Raw genomic sequence first — 21010 nt, 5'->3', positions numbered from 1 at the left:
AGAATCTAAGAAACATGGGGGAAATAATCCAAATTGAATGTTTACATTTAACTGTTGATGGCGTTTGAAAAAAGGACTCAATATTTACTTCGCACCCTAGCTAAGTATCACCAACACTGTCCCTTCAGGGCTCTCTTTCAGGGAGACTCCTGCTCCGCTATGTTGCGAAACACCACATGTTTTACCCATCGTTCTGATGCTTTACAATCCACATTGGTATGTCAAGATTGGTCCATTCTGTTTCCCAACAGAATGACAATTTTTAAAAATATAAATAGAATGTAAATAATTGCTCACCATGTCATCCATTTCTTCTTCTTTACTGTACCGGGCATAATCTTTTCGTAACGTTCTCATTAAAATCATTGAAACTAAGCCCACCAAGAAGATCACCATCATGAAGGAGTTGAAAATTGAAAACCAATGAATCTAAAATAACAAATAATAAAATGTTAGCAAGCTAAAGCAAGAGTCACAAAATTAAGCGGATTTAGGATGGCAACTGCAAGGCTAATGTACAAGAAAGTCTTTTATGATGTTTTACTAAAAAAATCCAAACCAAAAGACTAACAGGGTGAACAGTCCCCAGGCAGAGGGGCTGCCTTACTCTACAGTAAGCTTCGGATTCACTGAGAACAGAATCGCGTTTACTACATATATTCTCAAAACACAGGTTGGCCCTGAGGCATATACGACTCAGCGTGAGCTTTGGAGCCAGGGAGGCCTGGGTTTTACTTCGGCTCTGCTACCTGATCTCAACTTGCAGCTATCGGGTCTCAGTGTTCTCCCTGGAAAATGGAGGAACTACTTACTCCATTGTTTGTGAGGTCAAATGCACACAAAGCATGGCATGGTGCCTGGCACAGAGCAGCAGACAATCCACAACAACCTGTACACCTCTTTCAAATATCAGGGCCATCCTATCATAGCGGGCTGCTGCCATGGACAGACCTACGCCACCTCCCTGAATGACTTGCTGCACGTGCTTTCAGCGCCTCCTTTCCATCATCCTGCCACCATCACTATTCACTCCTTTCCGTATTAGCTACTCGTGGTCCATGTGACTCCCAGGGCCCTCCCCAGCTCTGCAGTGCTTCTGAAGCTCCAGCTCTCACTTGTCCACACACCAGCTGTAAAAGTATGTCGATTCTAGTTCATAATCACAACGTAATATTGAATCTCCCAAGTCTTGAACTCAGTGCATCTTCCTGACTTGAACTAGGTCTGTGACACTGCCCACTAATGTCTTTGTTCATTTTTCATTCCCAAAAGCTCCTTAAAGATAACTCCAAAATGCCCCCTCCAGACGTGGTGCTCCACCTTCCTCACGCTGCGACCCTTTAATACAGCTCCTCATGTTGGGATAACCCCCCAGCCAAAAAATTATCTTCGTTGCTTCTTCATCACTGTCAGTTTACTACTGCTATGAATTGGGCGATACCTGTGAAAGGGGGCGTGACCCACAGGTTGAAAACCACTGGTCTAGAGGCTCTTCAAGATCTGGGTCCTATCCTTTCACTCGCCTGCACTTGCAGATGATCCTGTCTGTCTGCTCCTAGCCAGCCACACCTTTCCCATTTCTCCCATCAGCCTCTCTCGTCCTGGTAAACAAGTGGCTTCCCCTTTGAAATCAATCTTTCTATTTCTCATTAAATCCTCAAGTTACTTCTTTTCCTCTCGTTCTTATACCCCCAAATCTCTACCTTTCTCAGCATCAGGAACTTCCAAAGGTCCTATCTATAATGGTCCTACTTCCTGGGGTTGTTTTGAAGATAAAGGAAGTGCATATACAGCACAGTACCTGGTACATCATAAACTCTAAATAAAATTTAGAAGTTACTGCCATCATTACCACTATCTTTTAAAGTTGGTGTTTCATCTACTGACGCTTCATTTTCCCCATCTTCTCCCCTCCCCTCTTTCAGTCCCAATACTTTTCATATCAAGGGAGAACTCATATTCCACCTGTCCCCTCTCACTTACATCTAAGTTCAGTGCAGTATCACTCTTGCCCCATGTAATTTCTCTCAGAAGCCTGCCATGAACTCCTAAACTAATTCAGTACTCTGCGACATTTGACTGCCCCTCCCGACAGGACATCATTGGCTTTACTGGCTGGGCTGCATCTCTTTCGTCATCTTCCACCTCTGCTCTCCCCACCCCCTCACGGGCTTTTCCAAAAGCTTCAGTCTTGGTAAGCTGCTGTGATTTCTTTTAGTTCTTTGAACTTTTAACCAGCATTCCAATGATGGTATGAGGTGCCTCCACCCCCACCCTCTTTTTCTCTCATGTTTCAGACTTTTGCTTACTATAATTTCCACTCAAATGTCTTTCTGGAATTTCAAACTCTGCCTGCCCTACCGTAAATCCTATCTTCCCTGCCATGTACAACACACACTCCTAATTCTCTTATTTCTTCTAAAGATACTTACATTCGGCTTTAATTAGCATTTTCTCTGGTGATTCCTGCTCTTTAATCTTTTATAGGTAATAATTACTAAGCCTTTATTTTTCTTCAAAACATCTCTTGTACCTCTCTCTGCCTCTCTTTCTGTTCCCATGCTGACACCGCACACCTAGAAGGCACTGATGGCCTCTCGCCCTTTCCTGCCGCTCTAGCCGTAATGTTCTCAAACAAACATTGCTGAAGCAGCATGCTCAATCAGGACCTAATACTTGCCGTGAAAACTCACTGGTCCTCTTACATCAAATCTGCTCTCTCCACTCGCCTGGATCCCCGAAATCTACCACCTCATCCTACTTGCCAGCATTTTTTCTAGTGTCTCCTACATTCCAATCGTGCCTATCGCCCTTGGTTATTTACTCTACCTCTGTCCCTTTGTCCTAGCTGCTTCTTTAAAAGCTCTACTCTGGCTCACTTCTGTAAATTCTACCCACTTTTTAAAACAGCCTCTCTTCTAGCAAACCCCTCGTCTACAATTCCAAGTCTTAAATGTCCCTCTGCTCAACATAAGGCTATGCTGCCCTGTTCGGCTTGGACAAATTTTAACATGGGCTCATGTGCTGTGTCTATGCACTAAAGTGGAGCGCAGTCCCAGATCTGTCGAGCAAGGGGCAAACACTACATAGCTCTTACTAAAAACCAGGAGACAGCCACCTGCCTCTGCCTCTTTATACGATCGTTCCTTCCTTCACCTAACAATTTTTTAATTGAGCATTTACTGAAATTATAAAGGAAACAGAGAATGTATTAAATTTTGAAGTTTTTGCAAATACATTATAGAAATTTAAGGCGATCCTAAAAGTATCAGTCAAGATTTATAAAAGCAGTATATACAAGTAAGCTTTCTCAAGGATTAGATTTTGCACCTGCCCTTGAAAATTAATAACCCAGAAAAGGTCACTGGAGAAAAAAAAGAAAAAAAGAACTATGACTAATATGTTCCTATCTTTTAAGGAACCGTGGTGGCATGTGGGATAAATAGGTAGTAATTGCAAGTTTCATGATTTAAACCCACCAGCAGCTCTGCAGAAGCAAAATTAAGCTGTTCATGCCCATAAAGATTTACAATCTTGAAAATCCCACAGAGGGATTTCCTATATATGAACTGGAATCAGTTAGTTAGCAGTGGGTTCATATCTTCGTTTAGTCCTTTATCAAATTTTTAGAGAGAACGCACATTTAATACAGTATTAATTAGGAAGGAGAAAGGCAGTCCTAAAATGCTCAAAGTTATATGATTTTTTTTTCTAATTAAAGACAAACAACTATCCAAAATTTAAACTTTAAATCAATAGTATCATGGTGAACTACTAATAATTTGGTATTTTACAATATTCACTTATTCAAAAATGCTACATGATTTTGAAATACCAGGAGAAGCTGTTCTTAAAAATGATACAGAACCAAATGTCACCCAGGGTAACTCCTTCTACTGTCTGCTACACTTCAGCACCCCCTAGTGCCGCTCATCCGAGAGCTGCCTGCTTGAGAACTCTGGGTCCAGTGCTAGGGGCTGAAACCCAAGTAGACTGATTTTGAAGGTTGTTTATTGCAATCCTAGGACCCTAGGGAAGACTAGAAGTAGTGATGTAATCTAAGGAGAACCCACCAGCAAAGATACACATCTGAGACCACTAAAATGTATGGGCCATCTCAAAATTATGTGCTAAGCAAGCTTTAGAAATCCAGCAGAAAAGGATCGAATCATAGAAGAGGCAAAGGAGAATCAGATTCAGCAGAATATATTCACATCCCTTTATGGCCTACATGCTTTGGAGCTCCATTCTTGGAGACTCACCAAAACAAAGTTTGCTTTTTGTCGCAAAGAAGCAAAGTTACCTGTCTAAGAGCAGCAGCAATGTCCCTGCTGCGGCTCTTCCATCTATTGGTTAAAGGACGGGAGCACTTCTTTCTGCTCTTGATGTCCCTTTCTGAGTGGAAGGGGCTCCACTAGCAAAACTCTCTCCCTTTACTCGCTGCTTCCCAAAGGACGCATTCTCCCTGCTCTGGTTCACCACACCATCGAGTGTACAAGGGACGGTGTCCATGTAGGGACACTGCAGTCATCCCACACTGTCTGAGGGGCTTAAGTCTATCGAGTTTCAGTTTCAAGAAGCCACTTGACCAAAGAGGCAAGCCACATTTTCCTACCCTTCTCATCAGTTTTAACAGAACTCCAGCTTCCAGTGTGCTGTATTTCTCCTTGCATCAGCCCTTAACTAGTCTAAGCCACACGTGTGAAGGAGAGAGCGTTTGACTGCTCCTACATATGTCCCTAGTACATTTATGACCCTGAGCGCATGTCTGAAGTCACCATTAGCTACATATTTGAAATATGTGTCCATTAGCATATGGCAGGTGGTGAACGGACTGGCGCACATATTGAATATCTTAAGATACACAAACTATTTACCTACCCTGTGTTGAAAAAAAGATGGATCAAGGTATTTGTCAAATCGATCTTCAAATTTAACATCTGACCTTTTCCATTTGACCTAGGAAAAACAAAAATGCTTCAAATTCATAATCTGATGACCAAACTTCCAACAAAATTTAGACAGATCTTTAAAAGTTATGATCTGCTCTGCAGACCTTCATTTAATTCACATATTTCATTTTCTTAAAACCCCAACATTTAGAAATATTTAAAACTAACCAATTTTATTATTTATCAAACTTCTAACAGGGCTTCAAAAGAGTGGGAAAATTCCATTTTCATTCCATTTTATCATGAACCTTCAGCAGCTCCCTCACACGACTTTACTTAATTTCTGTTTAAACTAGTGCTGACTTCCACACTGACCTGATAAACATAAGAATTAAGTCAACGTGTGCTTATGTCACAGGTACTCAAGACAATGCAACGAAGAATCTTTTCATCTCTACCTTTTGGCTGTATTAACTTTATTACAATTTTTTGTAAGTTCATTTATACATGTTATTTGAATGGGGTATGGAATGCACAAAGCTTAAAAGATCATTAAAATCAACTCCTACAATAGATTTCAATTCTCAAGAAAGCTGACAACGAGAGAGGCTACCCACATTGGCTGTCTCTTTCCTTTCTATACCTACTAATCCAAGTGGTACAGAATTAACGGTGTTGGGCCGGAGGCCTCTGACAAACTCTCACACTGCGGTAATATATTATTTCAAAAAAATATAGAGCAAAACATGGTAAACTATACCCACCTGGAGAGGTTTGACATAGCATCTGCTTTACCTGTCACAGTAGAAAGTACACAGAAAATACTACAATCTGAAAATGTGACCCTTACAACAGAAGGCTTGGTTAGCTAACAGGCCAGTTTTCATGACGAATTCTGCTATAGCAAATAGTAGCTTCCGCAAATATATAATTGGTATCTAGTACTACAGGCTTCAGTAAATCTCCCGGATCTTAGGAGGCTCACTTAAATATACTGAGGAAATAGTTTTAATAATACTCTGTTAGATCCCTTTTCAGTCTACACTTTCATTTACTATCTAACATACACATTTAAGTGTTGATAATAAGATCCAGAGGTGCCCTTTACAAATTACTTTGTCACTTACTGAATATGACATCTGGATTTTGGTATTTGGAACCAGTTTCACCTTTCCTTCACTCGTCAGATTGACATCAACAATTCGATTTCCATTAAAACCTATTTCAAGTTTTTTGTAGGTCCAAAGATAGTAATCTTCTCCATTTTCATCTGCTTCACCAACAATACCTATAAAAGAAATGACACTTCATACAAGGTAGTACCATTTAATACTTAAAATAGCCTGGATGCTCCAAGTTTTCCATTTTTTTAAAAATAAAGAGCTCAATAGTACCATTATTCTTCATGGTGAGAACAAGTCATGAGCTGAGGCGTGTGCTGCTCCCAACTACACTACTCGGCAAGCGCACACACCACGTCCAGACCATGATGAAAAAGTGATTAGAGGCTCAGCATCCTCGATCCCTAATTTGGTCCTCAGAGCTTATGCTCTTGCAACAGAATCCCCTTCATTGGAACAGTTGTCACCTTACATGTGCATACGCTTTAATATCTTAAAGTCTCGGGGAAGTGCTAGATCTCCATCTAGTTGGGTAACTCAGCAAATAATGTCAAACTAAAATAAAAACCAAGCTCCCCAGAGTCATCTCTTATGATATACCCTTTGCGGCTAAACTCCACATAGACATATACAATGCTACCAAAACTTAAAATGCTTCCGTCTTGTACCTCAAATCTTAGATCGGTCCCTGGAAAGTCACCTGCATGAAAGAAGAGATGAAAAGAAAAAGTAACAAGAAAAAAAATTTTAATTCTTATTTTGAGCTTGAAGGTAAACAAGCGGCCATCTAGCTCAGAAGCAACAAAGCCCACATGGAAGAACATATCAGTCTGTGTGATCATGAGGTGGCGAACGAACGGATCACTGAAGGCAAATGGGTGCATAAGCAAATGTGGCGAAGAAAGCTGATGGTGTCCATCCAAAAGTATAGCGTCTGGGGTCTTAAAGGCTTGAAGGTAATCAAACGGCCATCAAGCTAAGAAGCAACAAAGCCCACATGGAAGAAGCACACCAGCCTATGCAATCACGAGGTGTCGAAGGGATCAGGTATAAGGCATCATCAGAACAAAAAAATCTTACTATAGTGAATGATGGGGGGAGTGCGGAGTGGAGACCCAAAGCCCATTAGTAGGCCACTGGAGATCCCCTTGCAGAGGGGTCTCGGGGAGGAGACGAGCCAGTCAGGGTGCGATGTAGCAATGATGAAAAATACAACTTTCCTCTAGTTCCTAAATGTTTCCTCCCCGCTCCCACTATCATGACACGAATTCTACCTTGCAGGTCTGGCTAGACCAGGGGATGTACACTGGTACACATAGGAACTAGAAATACAGGGAATCCAGGGCGGATGATCCCTATAGGACCGGTGGTGTGAGTGCCAATACTGGGAGGGTAGAGGGAGAATGGGTAGGAAAGAGGGAACCGATTACAAGGAACTATATGTGACCTCCTCCCTGGGGGATGGACAACAGAAAAGTGGGTGAAGGGAGACGTCGGACAGGGCAAGATATGACAAAATAATAATTTATAAATTATCAAGGGCTCATGAGGGAGGGGGGAGTGAGGAGGGAAGGAAAAAATGAGGACCTAATGCCGGGGGCTTAAGTGGAGAGGAAATGTTTTCAGAATGATGAGGGCAATGAATGTACAAATGCACTTTACACAATTGATGTGTGTATGGATTGTGATAAGAGTTGTAAGAGCACCTAATAAAATGATTTTTTTTAAATTCTTATTTGATCATGATTTGTGAAATTGGCAGGAAAATATCCGAAGTAAAACTGAGAGGGCATTAGGTGGTAGGAAAGGACGCACATCTTCTGCCCCCAACACCATCAGTCTTTGCCCGATGTCCTCACTGAAGCCTCTGCGCTTCCCAACAGGCTCTGAAAGTTACTCAGCAGGGCCTTCATTTGAGGGTTAATGAATCTCACTAAAGTGTTACGGGAAATGTATTACTTCGTATTAAGGATACGTGCTTTTTAACCAAAAGATTTTTTTAAGTGGCAGAAATTAAAGAAGCAGTTTGTCTTGTTGGGGATTATACAGGAATAATTAAATCCTTCTAATAATTTCCTTAAGGTTTATTTACCTACCTCTCTGGAAACCAGACTTTGGGGATGGGGATACTATTATATCTAATAGGAAGCTATCTTTTAGGGCCCTTTAAGATCTGAAAACTTTACCCCAAGAAAACTTAAGACAATTTTTTCCTGGCAGGAAATCCCTCGTGATGCCGACATTTGACAATACCCAGGAAGGCTCCCAAATGATGGCAGGGTCCTAGAATCAAGTGCCTGAAAAGATTTGCTTTATGACAGGAAACACAGTTAAGCACTGCTGCTACAGTGATGCCTTAAAAAAAAAACCTAGCACTGCTGCGACAGTGATGCCTTAACAATGGAAAAGAAGAGAGAGGACGTCTCGCTCCTCAAAGGCCTCCACCTGTTTCTTACTTAGAAAGGAGCAAGTGCACATTACTGGGGTCTCCTGAAATACAGCTCAGAAGTCGACAGGGAACATTTAGTCTACATTTCCCTGCTATTCTCATAGCTGATCATAGCAATGTCTCTGTTAACATAATACTAATTGGGGTCATTTCTATGAAAGGCTCACTATTTATACCTCATTAACATGACACACAAAAGCAGCGATGCATACAATTATCTCTTGAAATGAACTTTCTTGTGAATTTCATCTTAGAATAACACTGAACTCATATCTTACAGGTTTAGTCTTTCATAATGTGCAACTCATTAACAATATCAGCTAACCATTTTAAAAACTAAAAGAAATATAAATTTCATATAAGAGGAAATGTTCATAGTTTTGCCATAATTAATGACCACTATTGAACTTATACCTTGGGCCTAACCCTCATGATTTTTTCTAAACAGGGCTCAGTCATGTTTTTTAATCTATGTAAATGAACATTCTATACATTTTAGTCTAAAAATTTTTCCTATATATGTATTTTTATCTCAATAGTATTTTAAAATATACTATTGGCTATATTGATACTATTACTAGAATGACCAAAAGTCCCATGAAAGCTACTTACACTATCTCTCAAGAAGCTGTTAATAATGCCACTAAAGTGGCCCAGGGGCATGAATAAACTGTCCACAGATGAACAGGTTTTGAGCTTGAACTTAATAGTAAGCTTTAATCTAGGAATAATTCGTTCTTATGATATGGCCCTGCTCCATACTTGCCCTCATGAAGTGATCACTTAAGATATGGGTGCTACAGCAACATATGGTGAAGAAATTAGATGGTGCCCAGCTATCAGAAAGAACAGTGTCAGGGGACTTAAAGGAGTATCTTAAAACAAGCAGCCATCTAAGTGAAGTGACACCTAAATCCACACAGAAAAGGAGTACACCAGCCTGGGTGATCCAAGGACTGTAAATAATAAAATCCAAGACTGTAGGAGGGAACAGTATTAGAGCTTAAATTCTGAGCACTAGGTGTGCAGAAGGCTATGAATGGCAGTAAAAGCCCAAAATCCATTTGCGGAGTCTCCATGTGGATTAAGCCTCCGCTGAATTCCCTCTGAAGATTGATCAGAGATTGAGCAGTGTTGCCCTTAAACAGAGTGCACTGAAAAGCCATTACCTTCATCCACCTAACCAGCTGAGGGAGGGCAGTGTCCCTTACGGGGCTGCCTGGGTGTGTCCTTGATGGAGATCACCATACAAGGTTGGCAAAGTCATGAATCATGCCCTCACTGCCTTGGGGGTGGCCCCTAGACAGATCTTGTAAGCTCCTCTGTCTATCACAACATGCATATCCCAATCAGGGTCCCACTCTTGATCTGGCAACTCTACCACTAACTATGATGTACTGATCTAATACCAATTGTGCATTTGTGACCGTTTTCCTTGACTCTCATGGCCTTTTTAAAGCTCTGTATTATCAGCAAACTCTTGGTCACCATTATCACCTCATACTAATGGCCTTCCTCAACTGGATAATGTCTGTCTTATTCTTATCCCAATTAAGACTTTAATAAATGCTCTCTTATAAAATAATGCGAGGGAATGTCCACAGCCCCCACCTCCCCACAGTGGTGGTGGTAAGGACGCTTATGAGAAAATGTCATCAAGTAGGGTGACTCTGTCACTGGGGTGCTTTGCGTTTAAAATAATCTAATCAAGTCCAACACAACATGCTTTTTGGACTATGTATGTATGAACTTGTAGTAACTGTACCCTAATCTATATCTTAAAACAGATAAGAACTAAAACATAAAAAAATTAAAATATACACAATTTTGGAAAATAACAGGAATGAGGCAAAACAAGTCACTCAAATATTTATTATCTTTATAAAAGACATTCTATCACAGAAACATGTTGGAGAGGAAGTTTCAAATCATTCCAAGCACTGTAGAGCCCTTCAATCAGGAAATTTATGTATATTATATATGCCCATTATATTGGGGAATGTTTTTTTTTGGGGGGGTGGGCACTTTCATGTGAAATTTAGTGACCTAAGAAACAGGGCAGAGGCCATACAATTGTTATTGTACTCATTCTGTGGAACACAGTAAAACACATTTACTGACCCAGTGCACCAAAACCTGAGCAGAGTCATCACATAAATCTTATTATTCAAATGTTCCCAAACTTCAAGTGTGGTACACAATACTTACCCCATATTGGTAAGTCATCTATATACATCTGGTACCAGTAGTGATTTTTTATCGCATATACAAATGCATCTCTCTTTTCTTTATCTAAGTCAATTTCACAGTAAGTGGCTGGCATCACATCATCTGCATAAAAGGAAAACTGCAAATTAGCCCACTTACAAAATCAATGCAGGTAAAATAACACAAGAAGCCAGTGTTTCCTGAAGTTAAAATTTCTATTCGTGATAGTAGAACCTGGGTTGGAAGAGATACGCAAAGCTTCAGCATACATTTTTTTAATTTTTGGTTTTGGTTTTTAAGTTTTTCATAATAAAATCATTTAAATCATTTTTATTATCAACTTTGAAGAAATCTCTTACATCCAGAAAATTACACAGGTTTACGAAGTACCTTTAAAAGGTAATTTTATTTTTAAACTAAAATTAGAAAACTGAAAACACATAAAATTGCCATTTAAAATATACAGAAGCACCAAAAGGTGATTCTAATGGAGATAACAGCTTCTTTCTTTTTTTTTTTTGTTTTAACCATTTTATTAGGGGCTCATACAACTGTTATCCCAATCCATACACACATCAATTGTGTAAAGCGTATTTGTACATCGTTTCTCAAAACATTTTCTCTCCATTTAAACCCCTGACATTAGGTCCTCATTTTTCCCCTCCCTCCCCACTCCCCCCTCCATGAGCCCTTGATAATTTATAAATTGTTTATTTTGTCATATCCTGCCCTGGAGATAACAGTCTCTAGATGTAAGGTTGCTGGGACAAAGCTTCATCTTAACATTCTTGGTAAACCCAGTTTCTGTAGGCCACAGAGTCTAAAAAGAGACCAGAGAATATTCACCATTAAGTAAGCTTAAAAAGTAACTCTACCCAGCGGGATCAGTGTTTACAAATTATTCAGAAGTCCCCTAGAGATGAGTCACTCCCATTCTTGACTGCTTGCAAAACTACTGCTACCACAGGACAGCGCAGACGATCTCCAACGAGCATACTTAGTGTTTCCAAAACGTGCCTGTGCTCATTCATTTCTACCACAAACAGAGCCAAACCTGCAAACACATCGAACTAACACAACCAAAAAAAGCAAGCACAGCTGTGTGTTTTCAAGTTCTCCTGCACTATATTAAACTAATGTTCACCCCCTTAAATGTTCGTGAAAATTCTGAATTCATAAGCTGAATCCATACAGTATGAATTTTATTGGTACCTGTATGACCATTTCTACAAGAAATGGTCATCTGAGTTCTAATTCAAAATATCACCAGCAGATTGAACTGTTATGTGAATATGGGATGTGAATTACAAGCCAACAAAACTGTTTACAAAAAGATTATCTCCTGCCCTCAACAGAACTGATTTCTCTTTATTAATACTCAGCCTAGAGTGAATATCCCAAAACTACACTAGCAATGATGGCTGGAAACAATGAAATTCCAAGGAACAGGGCTAAGGAATAACTCACTGTCCCCCACAAAGTGGAAGAAGACAATTACTAGGCCTCCAATAATGGCTCCCAGGTCTATTTCTTTCCACCAAGGCCCTTCAAGGCAGCAAGGCATTAAGGATTTTGGTGAAAACTGAGGCTGAGCATTGGAGGGAGGAGGGTGGTTAGGGATGAGACGGGTGGCAACTCAGCAGAGGTTGGGCAAACTGGCAGCAGGAGACCCCCGTGGGCCTAAGGAGTCTGAGCAGAGGGGCAGCAGACAGCTACAGAGGACGTGGCACCAAAGGAAGGTCGCTGCTTGCAGGCAAGAAACGGCCGCTGGGGAGATCTCACTGCTACCTCCACACAGCCACTGCATTTCTCACTATTACGGGAGAGCATAAACTGAAATTCACTGATAATGGCCATGACAATTCAGCGGTCTTATGTATGGGGTTCAGCTGTAGACATTCAGACATTTAAAGCTTATAAAGGGTTAGTGATGCCTCTAAGTCTGACTTTACTTCAACCCTCTCTCTGACCACCCAACCCTCCAGCCAAACTCAACCGTCTGCCATTCCCATTCACTTGGCCTTCCCGAGACTTCTCTGCCCAGGCGGTCACCTCTACCTGAAGTGTCCATCCTAACAGCTCCTCTGCCCCTCCGCCTAAGACTCCCTCCTCTCCACAGAGCCGGCCCTGCCCCCATACACCTCATGCTCTCACAGGGCTTCTTCAATCCTGACTCTTATGCAGAATTTCTGAGGCTGCAAACCATTCTGTGGGAGTAGAGTGCTTCATCCTTCTCCAGAGGAGCCACTGGTGGGTGTGAACTGCCAACCTGGCAGTTAGCAGTCCAACAATTACCCAACAGCACCCCCAGGGCTCCTTCTTTTACCTTTAGTCCTTCAGAAAAGACCCCCAGGTCTTGAGAGCTGTCCTTAACTAATTGCCTCCTTTTGACTGTGAGCCATGCCTGCACAAAGCAGGCACAACACAAATTTCTAAGAGCAGGGTTTACTTAGCAGTGGCAGTCACTAGGTTATTTAGCAAATGCACACCTCTATTTATCAGTGTGTGAGCTCTGCGTTTGCTGTGTGCGCGCACAACCTACAGGAGAAAATGTCAATATAAACAAATTAAACTTTTAAGCACAGAATCTTGGGGGATTGACAGAGGCCTTAAAGCAATGGTTCTCAACCTGTGGACCGTGACCCTTTTGGGGGTGGAACGACACTATCTCAGGGTCGCCCAATTCATAACAGTAGCATTACAGTTATGAAGTAGCAATGAAAATAACTTTACGGTGGAGGGGGGTGGTCACCACAGCATGAGGAACTGTATGAAAGGGCCGCAGCCTTAGGAAGGTTGAGAACCACTGCCTTAAAGATTAGCATTCGGTGATGGGAAATCTAGAAAAGAATTGCTATACTCAAAGCAAAAGCCTGTCATCACTGGCAGGCTGGAAAATGGGCGTGGAGGGTCACATTCTAGCGGACTTCCTTTGCTAGGCGTGAGAGTGGAATACAGACATCACAGACAATCCGGGAGCCTGGGTGTCCGACTGCATGCAGCAGCACTGCTCTCCGGACAGAGCAGAGCAGACTCGGCAATCTACTCCACCTCACACTCGCAATCCTTGGCAAAGTCTCGCATGAAATCACCGTGGGCAAATTCACACCGAATCAAACAGAAGCCCTGACTCTATCTGATGCCAGCCAGGGGAATCAAATCAAGCCATTGAAGCTCATCTGCCCACCAGAGATAACATCCATGCTACCTCCTCCCCAGAGCTGTCGTAAGGACAGATGTGCCCCTACATGCAGTGTTCTTATGTCTCCTTGGTCCACGTATCCCTTTAAGGGTCTGAGGAGAACGATGTCTCTGTTCCCCCACAAAATGCACATACACATAAAATGAAGTGTCTGGTTCAAGAGGGTTCGTGACCCCTAAATCCAGAGTTTCCAGTGGAATTCTGTAGAACCGGAGCCTATCACAGCTTTGCTGTACAGGAAGGCACTCAGTCACTGCCAAATGAATTAAAACATACACTAGGAAAAAAGACAGGCACTCATTTAATTGAACAATTACAGATACAGAGTTACTGATTAACTGACCAATCAGACTGGCAATATAGCTTCACAGGTTGTTTTAGATGTTTATTTGACAGCATATATCAAAAACTGCCATTAAAATGTTTATAGCCTGTGATTTAATAAGCCTACACCTGGAATCTATCCTGATGAAAGATTCAGAAATGTATCACCTTGTGTGCGAGGATGGTCAAATGCACTGTCTTTCTGGTGGCACAAACAAAAGACAAGAGAATCAGATCATTTCATCCCCAGGAAACGAGAGGAAATTACAGTATACAAATTAGAGAAACTATAGTACACAGTTATAGATTACAATATAGTTGTAGTTTTAAAGAATAATTGATATTGAGGATAAGCTCAAAAAATGTAAAGGAAAAAAGTACAATTAAAGTTTACGCAGTGAACACTAAGTACTATTAAAACTTAAAAAGTACTTGCATACAATTTGGAGAGAAAATATATAATTTAGAGGACAGCATTATAATGGTTTGAACAGGGCTCATGAAAAGCCTATGCTTAACGAATTTTATTGGCAATTAGCACAGGTTTAAGGAATGGCTAATGCCAACAATTGGCAAATTTAGGATTCAAATTATCTGGTCTGCCTAAAACAATTTAGTGGAAGCCAGACAAAATATATCAAGTTCCCAAGCTTGCTATATTAGACAAAGCAGATCAGCAATACAAGCACGCCTCTTCCATCTCCTGAAACCCCACTACAATGTCAGTACAGAATAACACGACTGTAAACTTACAAGGACAAAAGAGAGAGTGGACCAAAGATTCCAACACAATTTTGGAAAATGGAAAAGAAATGGACGATGGCCAACGAGTACAAGAGCAGCGCAAACACAGAGGCGGAATAGCTGTAGGAAGAGGAAGGATTTCCCAAAAGACAAAGAGGACTGAAAGCATCAAGGGCCTAGAAAGGCGGAGGGTAGATTCAAGGATGATGAAAATCTGTACATGGAGGTTAGGTGCTCTGGTACCTCCTCATTCCATCCCACAGCCAGATGAATACCCTCAGACCCCTCCCCTGCAGTAGGCCAGAGGTATTTTCTGCTAGAGAACGTATACCAGAGAGGCTCAAAGTCAAGGATGTGAACAGCATTGTGTCACCTCCCCACCCTTTGACATTTGGACCTACACTACTGAGACACATACCTGGAGGGAAATTTTGCCTAATGGTTCAACCCGGGAGCTCAACTGCCTAGGTTAGAATTCTCATGCTGTCACTTTCCAGCAGGGGGTTCTTGAATAAACTGCACCGAAATTCGTAAATGAAGGCAATGAGCAAGTGGTGTCCAACTCTGGCCGAGAATTACTACTCCAGATCATATACAATGATCACCCAGACAACCAACTATCACAAGAACAAGGAGGGCTAGACCGTTTAATAGGAGCAGGAAGGACCAGTCCCTGGAGAAAAACATCCTGCAGGGTAAAGCAGACGGTCAGTAAAAAAAAGGTGGAAGCCCTTCAACTAGATGGAATAACAGAAGCTGCACCGATGCGTTCAAATATAGGGCAGATTACGAGGATGGCAAGGACCAGGCGTGCTTGGTTCTATTCTATCCAGGGTCAGTATGAGTCAGAACCAAGCTGACGGCATCTAGCAACATGTCTTAACTGGGGCATTGGTGGTTTAATGGTAAAAGCCTCACCACCTTCCATGCAGAGCTAGGTTCAATTCCCGCCCAGTACACTGGCTGTCGCTGGAAACTTGAGTATTGCTATGATGCTTAACAGGTTTAAGCAGAGCTGTCAAACTTAAGTGAGGCAAATTTAAGATTGACAAATTTAGGATTCAAATTATTTGGTCTAAAACAATCTGGTTGAAAAGTGGCCAAAAATAATATAAAAAAAATGAAAACAGGAAGAGAAAGACCTGGTGATACAGCCCTAAAATCTCAGCCGATGACATCTCTATGGATCACAACAGGACAATCTACAAGCAATCAGACAATGGCACAGGACCGACAGCACTTGGCGCTACTGTATGAGGGGCTGCCCTGAGTCAGGGGCCAACTTAACAGCAGCTAGCCCCACTCCACCACCACAGTTGCAACAGCCAGAGGCCGAGAGCTAGAAAGTTACGCCCCAGAGAACCAACAGGCTAGTATAACAGGTTGGGGATAAACCAAAGCCTATACTCAATAAACTAATCTAACATTTCCAAATTGCTAACACAAAATCAAGTTGGAAGTACAAGCCTACAGTATGCTACCGGTATTCATAACAATGACGGCTTCGGGAATGAAAACCATGTATTTGGTACATGTTCTCCTTTTACCTAATGAGGAGTTTGGCACGTGGCTATTATCTGCTACACTTCACAGGTGAGGGAACTGAAACTCAGAAAAGCTAACTAATTTGCCCTCGAAACGCAGGTAGGCCAAGCCAGAGCTGGGGCAGCAATTCTCTCGGCCCCGAAAGCACAGTGCTCTTCTCGCTGGGCTGGGCAAGGTTCCGGGAGACGGCCTCTATTCGACAGTGACTCAGGCCGGGTAAAAAGGCACTTCATTTAAATCTGCTCCTGTTTTGCTGACCTTTCCTTTTATTTGTTTTTAAATCATTTTATTAGGGGCTCGTACAACTCTTATCACAATCCAGACATCAATGGAATCAGGCATGTCTGTACATATGTTGCCTTCATTCTTTTCTAGACATTTACGTTCTATTGAGCCTTTGGTATCAGTTCTTCCCCTCTACCCCAACCCATGCCCACCTTTCCTTTTAAATTCACTGTGGTAAAGTATACATGTAAGAAACATTACCATGTGGACCATTTCTACGTGTACAATTCAATGACAGGAATTACATCCCCATGCAGTACAAACATCACCACGAACTATGGGGCTTTGCAAAATGTGTGGGAAGATTCGCTGGCCTTTTCATTCGGTTTTCCACAAACTTTCCGAAGCCCCTTTCTATTTCCAAAAGGTTTCCATGACCCCAAGCAGACATACAGCACTCTGAGCAGCGACTCCCCTCGTCCCTCCCTCAGCCCGGAACTGCTGACAACTTTCGTCCCTGCATTGCCCAGTCCAGACACTGCACACAGTGACATCGTACACTGCTTGTCCTTTTGTGCCTGACTTCTTTCCCAGTGTTATATTTTTAATCATCTTATTGGGGGCTCGTACAACTCTTATCACAATCCATACAACCATCCACTGTGTCAAGCACATTTGTAGTCATTATCATTCTCAAGACATTTGCTTTCTACTTGAGCCCTTGGTATAAGCTCATTTTTTTGCCCTCTCTCCCTGCCCCCTCCCTCACGAACTCTTGATAATTTATAAATTATTATTTTTGCCATGTCTTACACCATCTGCCATATCTCCCTTCCACCCACTTTTCTGTTGTCCGTCCCCCAGGGAGGAGGGAGTGATATGTAGATCCTTGTAATCAGTTCCCCCTTTCTACCCCACCTTCCCTCCACCCTCCTGGTATTCACCTCTCACCACTGGTCCTGAAGGGATCATCTGTCCTGGATTCCCTATGTTTCCAGTTCCTATCTGACCAGTGTACATCCTCTGGTCTAGTCAGATTTGTAAGGTAGAACTGGGATCATGATAGTGGGGGGGAGGAAGCATTTAAGAACTAGAGGAAAGTTGTATGTTTCAACGTTCACACTATAATACTGTCAGGGCTCATTCACATCAGAGGAAACCTCTATCAGAATGTCATTTCTCTTTAGGGATGAGTACTATTCTATGTTATGTATTTACTCATCTGATGAGGACTTCGGTTGTTCTGCCCTCTTTAATGTATTTCCTCTAAATGGTGTCAATTTAGCATTTTGCTATTTGAGCGAAAAAAGAAAGCTGTACGTAAAATGTTAAGTGAGAGGCATCCTACATTAAATTCAGATGATTATTCTTAAAAAACAACAACAATCTCACTGCCACTGAGTTGACTTTGACCCATAGCAACCCTACCAGCTGGACTGAAACTGTCCCTGTGGGTTTCTGAGGCTGTAAATCTTTATTGGCTTTGAACACGGACCTGTGGTTGCCAGTCCCCCACAGTATAACCCACTGTGCCACCCGATGATCATTAGTTCCCTAAAACAGTCTACTTATGACTCTCATGTAACAAGACAATCACAATCCCATTAACCTGACAGAATTTACTAGATTAAAAAAAGTATATGTACAAGTGTATACAGTTATTTTTATTATTTCACAGTATTTCTAAAATGTTTCTTAGCCAAATATGCCTTCAGAAAAACTTGCAAAAGTAAACACTTAAGGAATGAAGGACCAACAATATACACATTTCTAAACGTCCACAGTTCACGTGGAGGCAGAATGCTCTTGCGTTTACTCTCATTATTACATTCCTATACTGTTTAAACCTTGGGTATCTCACTGCATCTCTGGCCCTCAGCTGAATTTAACCTTAGAAATTCTATGTTCCTATAAGTAACAACCAGGACACCTCCTCAAAGACTTTTTTCAAAGCATGACCAGTTTGATGGTTGACCCTGGTGAATAAGAGGGACTACAGTGGAGGGGGAAGAGAACGTGAACTTCACTTAAATTTCTTCTGGACTATTAGATTTAGCAGCATCTGTGTTTCCAACTTCTGCAAGAATTGCTGAAGAACAAAGGGTTAAGAAAGCAGGAGTCACCTGTTGAGGAAATCAGAGTGAGGATTTCAAACACTGATGGCAGGGTCCCTAATAGCAAAGGACTCTGGGTCCTTGCCTCTTCTCTCTCTCTCTGTCTCTAAAATTCAAAAACTGAGAATAGGTACCAGATAAGGAGAAGAGTAAATTAAGTGAACAAAAGCAGTACTGAGGTTCTCAAACAACACATATTCTAAAGTATTTTCCTTATTTGTGATCAAGTATTTCAATTACTTGATTGCATAAAATATAACCTCCCGGCATATTTATAATGATTCATAAAATTATAGGCCAGGCCTCTGTGGTTTAGATTTAGAAATTAATTTTATAATTAATCTCCAAGAAATATAGAGAAGGGTAGATTACAAATGTTTACAGCTATTCTCATCAACAAAAATTCTAAAAATAAGAAAAACACTGAACTAAATCAAAGTTAAAGCTACTTTACCTTTTAAATATCTTGTGTCATACTCCCTCCCCCAACGTGCTAAAAATACCAGGAGTCACTCACTAGTCACCTTATTCATGGAGACAATCAAGTAAAAAATGTAGTAAATGATTTTACTAAAGTCAATACAGTAAAGATTAAAATTCAAAGCTCCTGATTATGAAATCTAGGCTCTATTCAAGCCAAGATACCTAATCAGAGATCCCCCAGAAATGCAAACTACTCCCGCTTCTGCTCGCTTCTGCTCGCCGTGAAAATGCCTGTGCAGGAAACGCTCTCCCTGGAAAACTTCAAAGAGGGCGAGCAAAGTACAAACACATTCAAAGAACCCGATAAATCAGGTACTTGCATAATAAAAAGATAAATAGAATTTTTTTCTCCAGTCTAACACATCTTTGCTTAAAATTTGAAACCCCAACATGCTACAAGTATTAGGAAGGTATATTAAGAAAACACCACATATGCTGGGCCAATGGTATAATTTGAAATTGAGGTTCAATACAAAATTTTTTAATATCCACACAACCGTTACAGCCTTCTGAGAAGACCCAAACCCACTGCCACTCTAACCATTTCAACCAAAGTGAGCCTGTAGGGGACAACAGAACTGCCCCTGGGGGTTATGAGACTGTCGCTGGGTAGAACGCCTCATCTTTCTCCCTCACAGTGGCTGGTGGTTTTGAACTGCTGATCTTGCAGGTAGTAGCCCAACAGATTAACCATTACACCACCAGGGCTCCACTATAGCCTTGCACTTCCAGAAATCACTTCACTAAGAATCCACATGGGCTGTACTGAGTCATGCATACCCAAGTGCAGAGGGTTTACTAGAAAAAAACATGTGGTATAGAGGTATAATTATATTAACAATTATTTATTGTTTTACATTTACTCAATATAAATTTGATAGTTGCCAATAATCATTTCTGACCCCACTATACTTAACTCATGACTTAAAGGTGTGTTTGTTTTTGGGGGTAGCATCTAGAGCAGTGTTTCTCACTGTGAGCCATCAGCAGTGTCTGAAGACATTTTTGGTGCCACACCTTGGGAGGGGAACTACTGATTTCTCATAGGAAGAGCCCGGGCAGACAACCCCTACACCCAAACATCACCCAGCTCCAGATGCCAGTAGGGTTGAAGATGAGAAACCCAGGTCCTATAATCTATTTAATTGTTAGGACTATTAGATTTACTTACCTTTGAATTTAATATCCAGACCACTAAACTCCAATTCAACACCTTGAAGTGCTTCTCCCAGAGTTTCATGATAATGACTAATACTTTTTTTTGACCCTACACAGAAGGGCAGCGAAAAGTACTTGTATGTCTCTTGTCGATTATGGTAGGGCCCAACAGTATTCATCCATAAGACAACTTCCTCTTTATCTTGATACTGCAACAAAAGAAGTAAATAAGGATAGGTTAGAAAAATAAGTCACACAAAAGCCTAATTCAAATGAAGACACTCCTTAGTTGCTCTAAACAAAAGTGGATACACTATCTGTTTGGGAAGCTATGAAATAAAATATTAGAGGCTTACTTTAATCTAGTGATCAAAGTTCACATATCAAAAATGAAACCTGGTACATTTTAAAATTATATTCCATAACTGTAGCCTCTGGAAGATTCATCTTTCCCAACTGATAAAAAAGATTTGTAGACGTTAGTGTTTAAACAACGCGCAATACACCCATAAGCGGATGTTTAAAATTTAATGTTTACACTATCA

The 21010-nt window shown here is 41.2% G+C and overlaps 1 protein-coding gene across 1 annotated transcript in view; it reads right to left on the bottom strand.

The window, feature by feature from the left end:
• Window positions 1–20669, bottom strand: part of TM9SF3 (transmembrane 9 superfamily member 3) — a 47141-nt gene extending 26472 nt beyond the window's left edge. Inside the window, exons 1-5 of the mRNA XM_004701037.3 lie at window positions 20479–20669; window positions 10671–10793; window positions 6020–6180; window positions 4882–4959; window positions 298–429 (exon numbers count right to left, since the gene is read on the bottom strand). Of these exons, the coding sequence (XP_004701094.1) occupies window positions 298–429; window positions 4882–4959; window positions 6020–6180; window positions 10671–10793; window positions 20479–20644 (660 nt within the window). The 5' untranslated portion in view covers window positions 20645–20669. The remainder of the gene's footprint in view (window positions 1–297; window positions 430–4881; window positions 4960–6019; window positions 6181–10670; window positions 10794–20478) is intronic.
• Window positions 20670–21010: the final 341 nt, after the last annotated feature.

The sequence above is a fragment of the Echinops telfairi genome, unplaced genomic scaffold, assembly GCF_000313985.2.
Source record: "Echinops telfairi isolate 266 unplaced genomic scaffold, ASM31398v2 ScPeMD7_70;HRSCAF=299, whole genome shotgun sequence".
In the NCBI taxonomy this organism is placed as follows: domain Eukaryota; kingdom Metazoa; phylum Chordata; class Mammalia; order Afrosoricida; family Tenrecidae; genus Echinops; species Echinops telfairi.
This window is presented reverse-complemented; position numbering and strand designations above follow the sequence as displayed.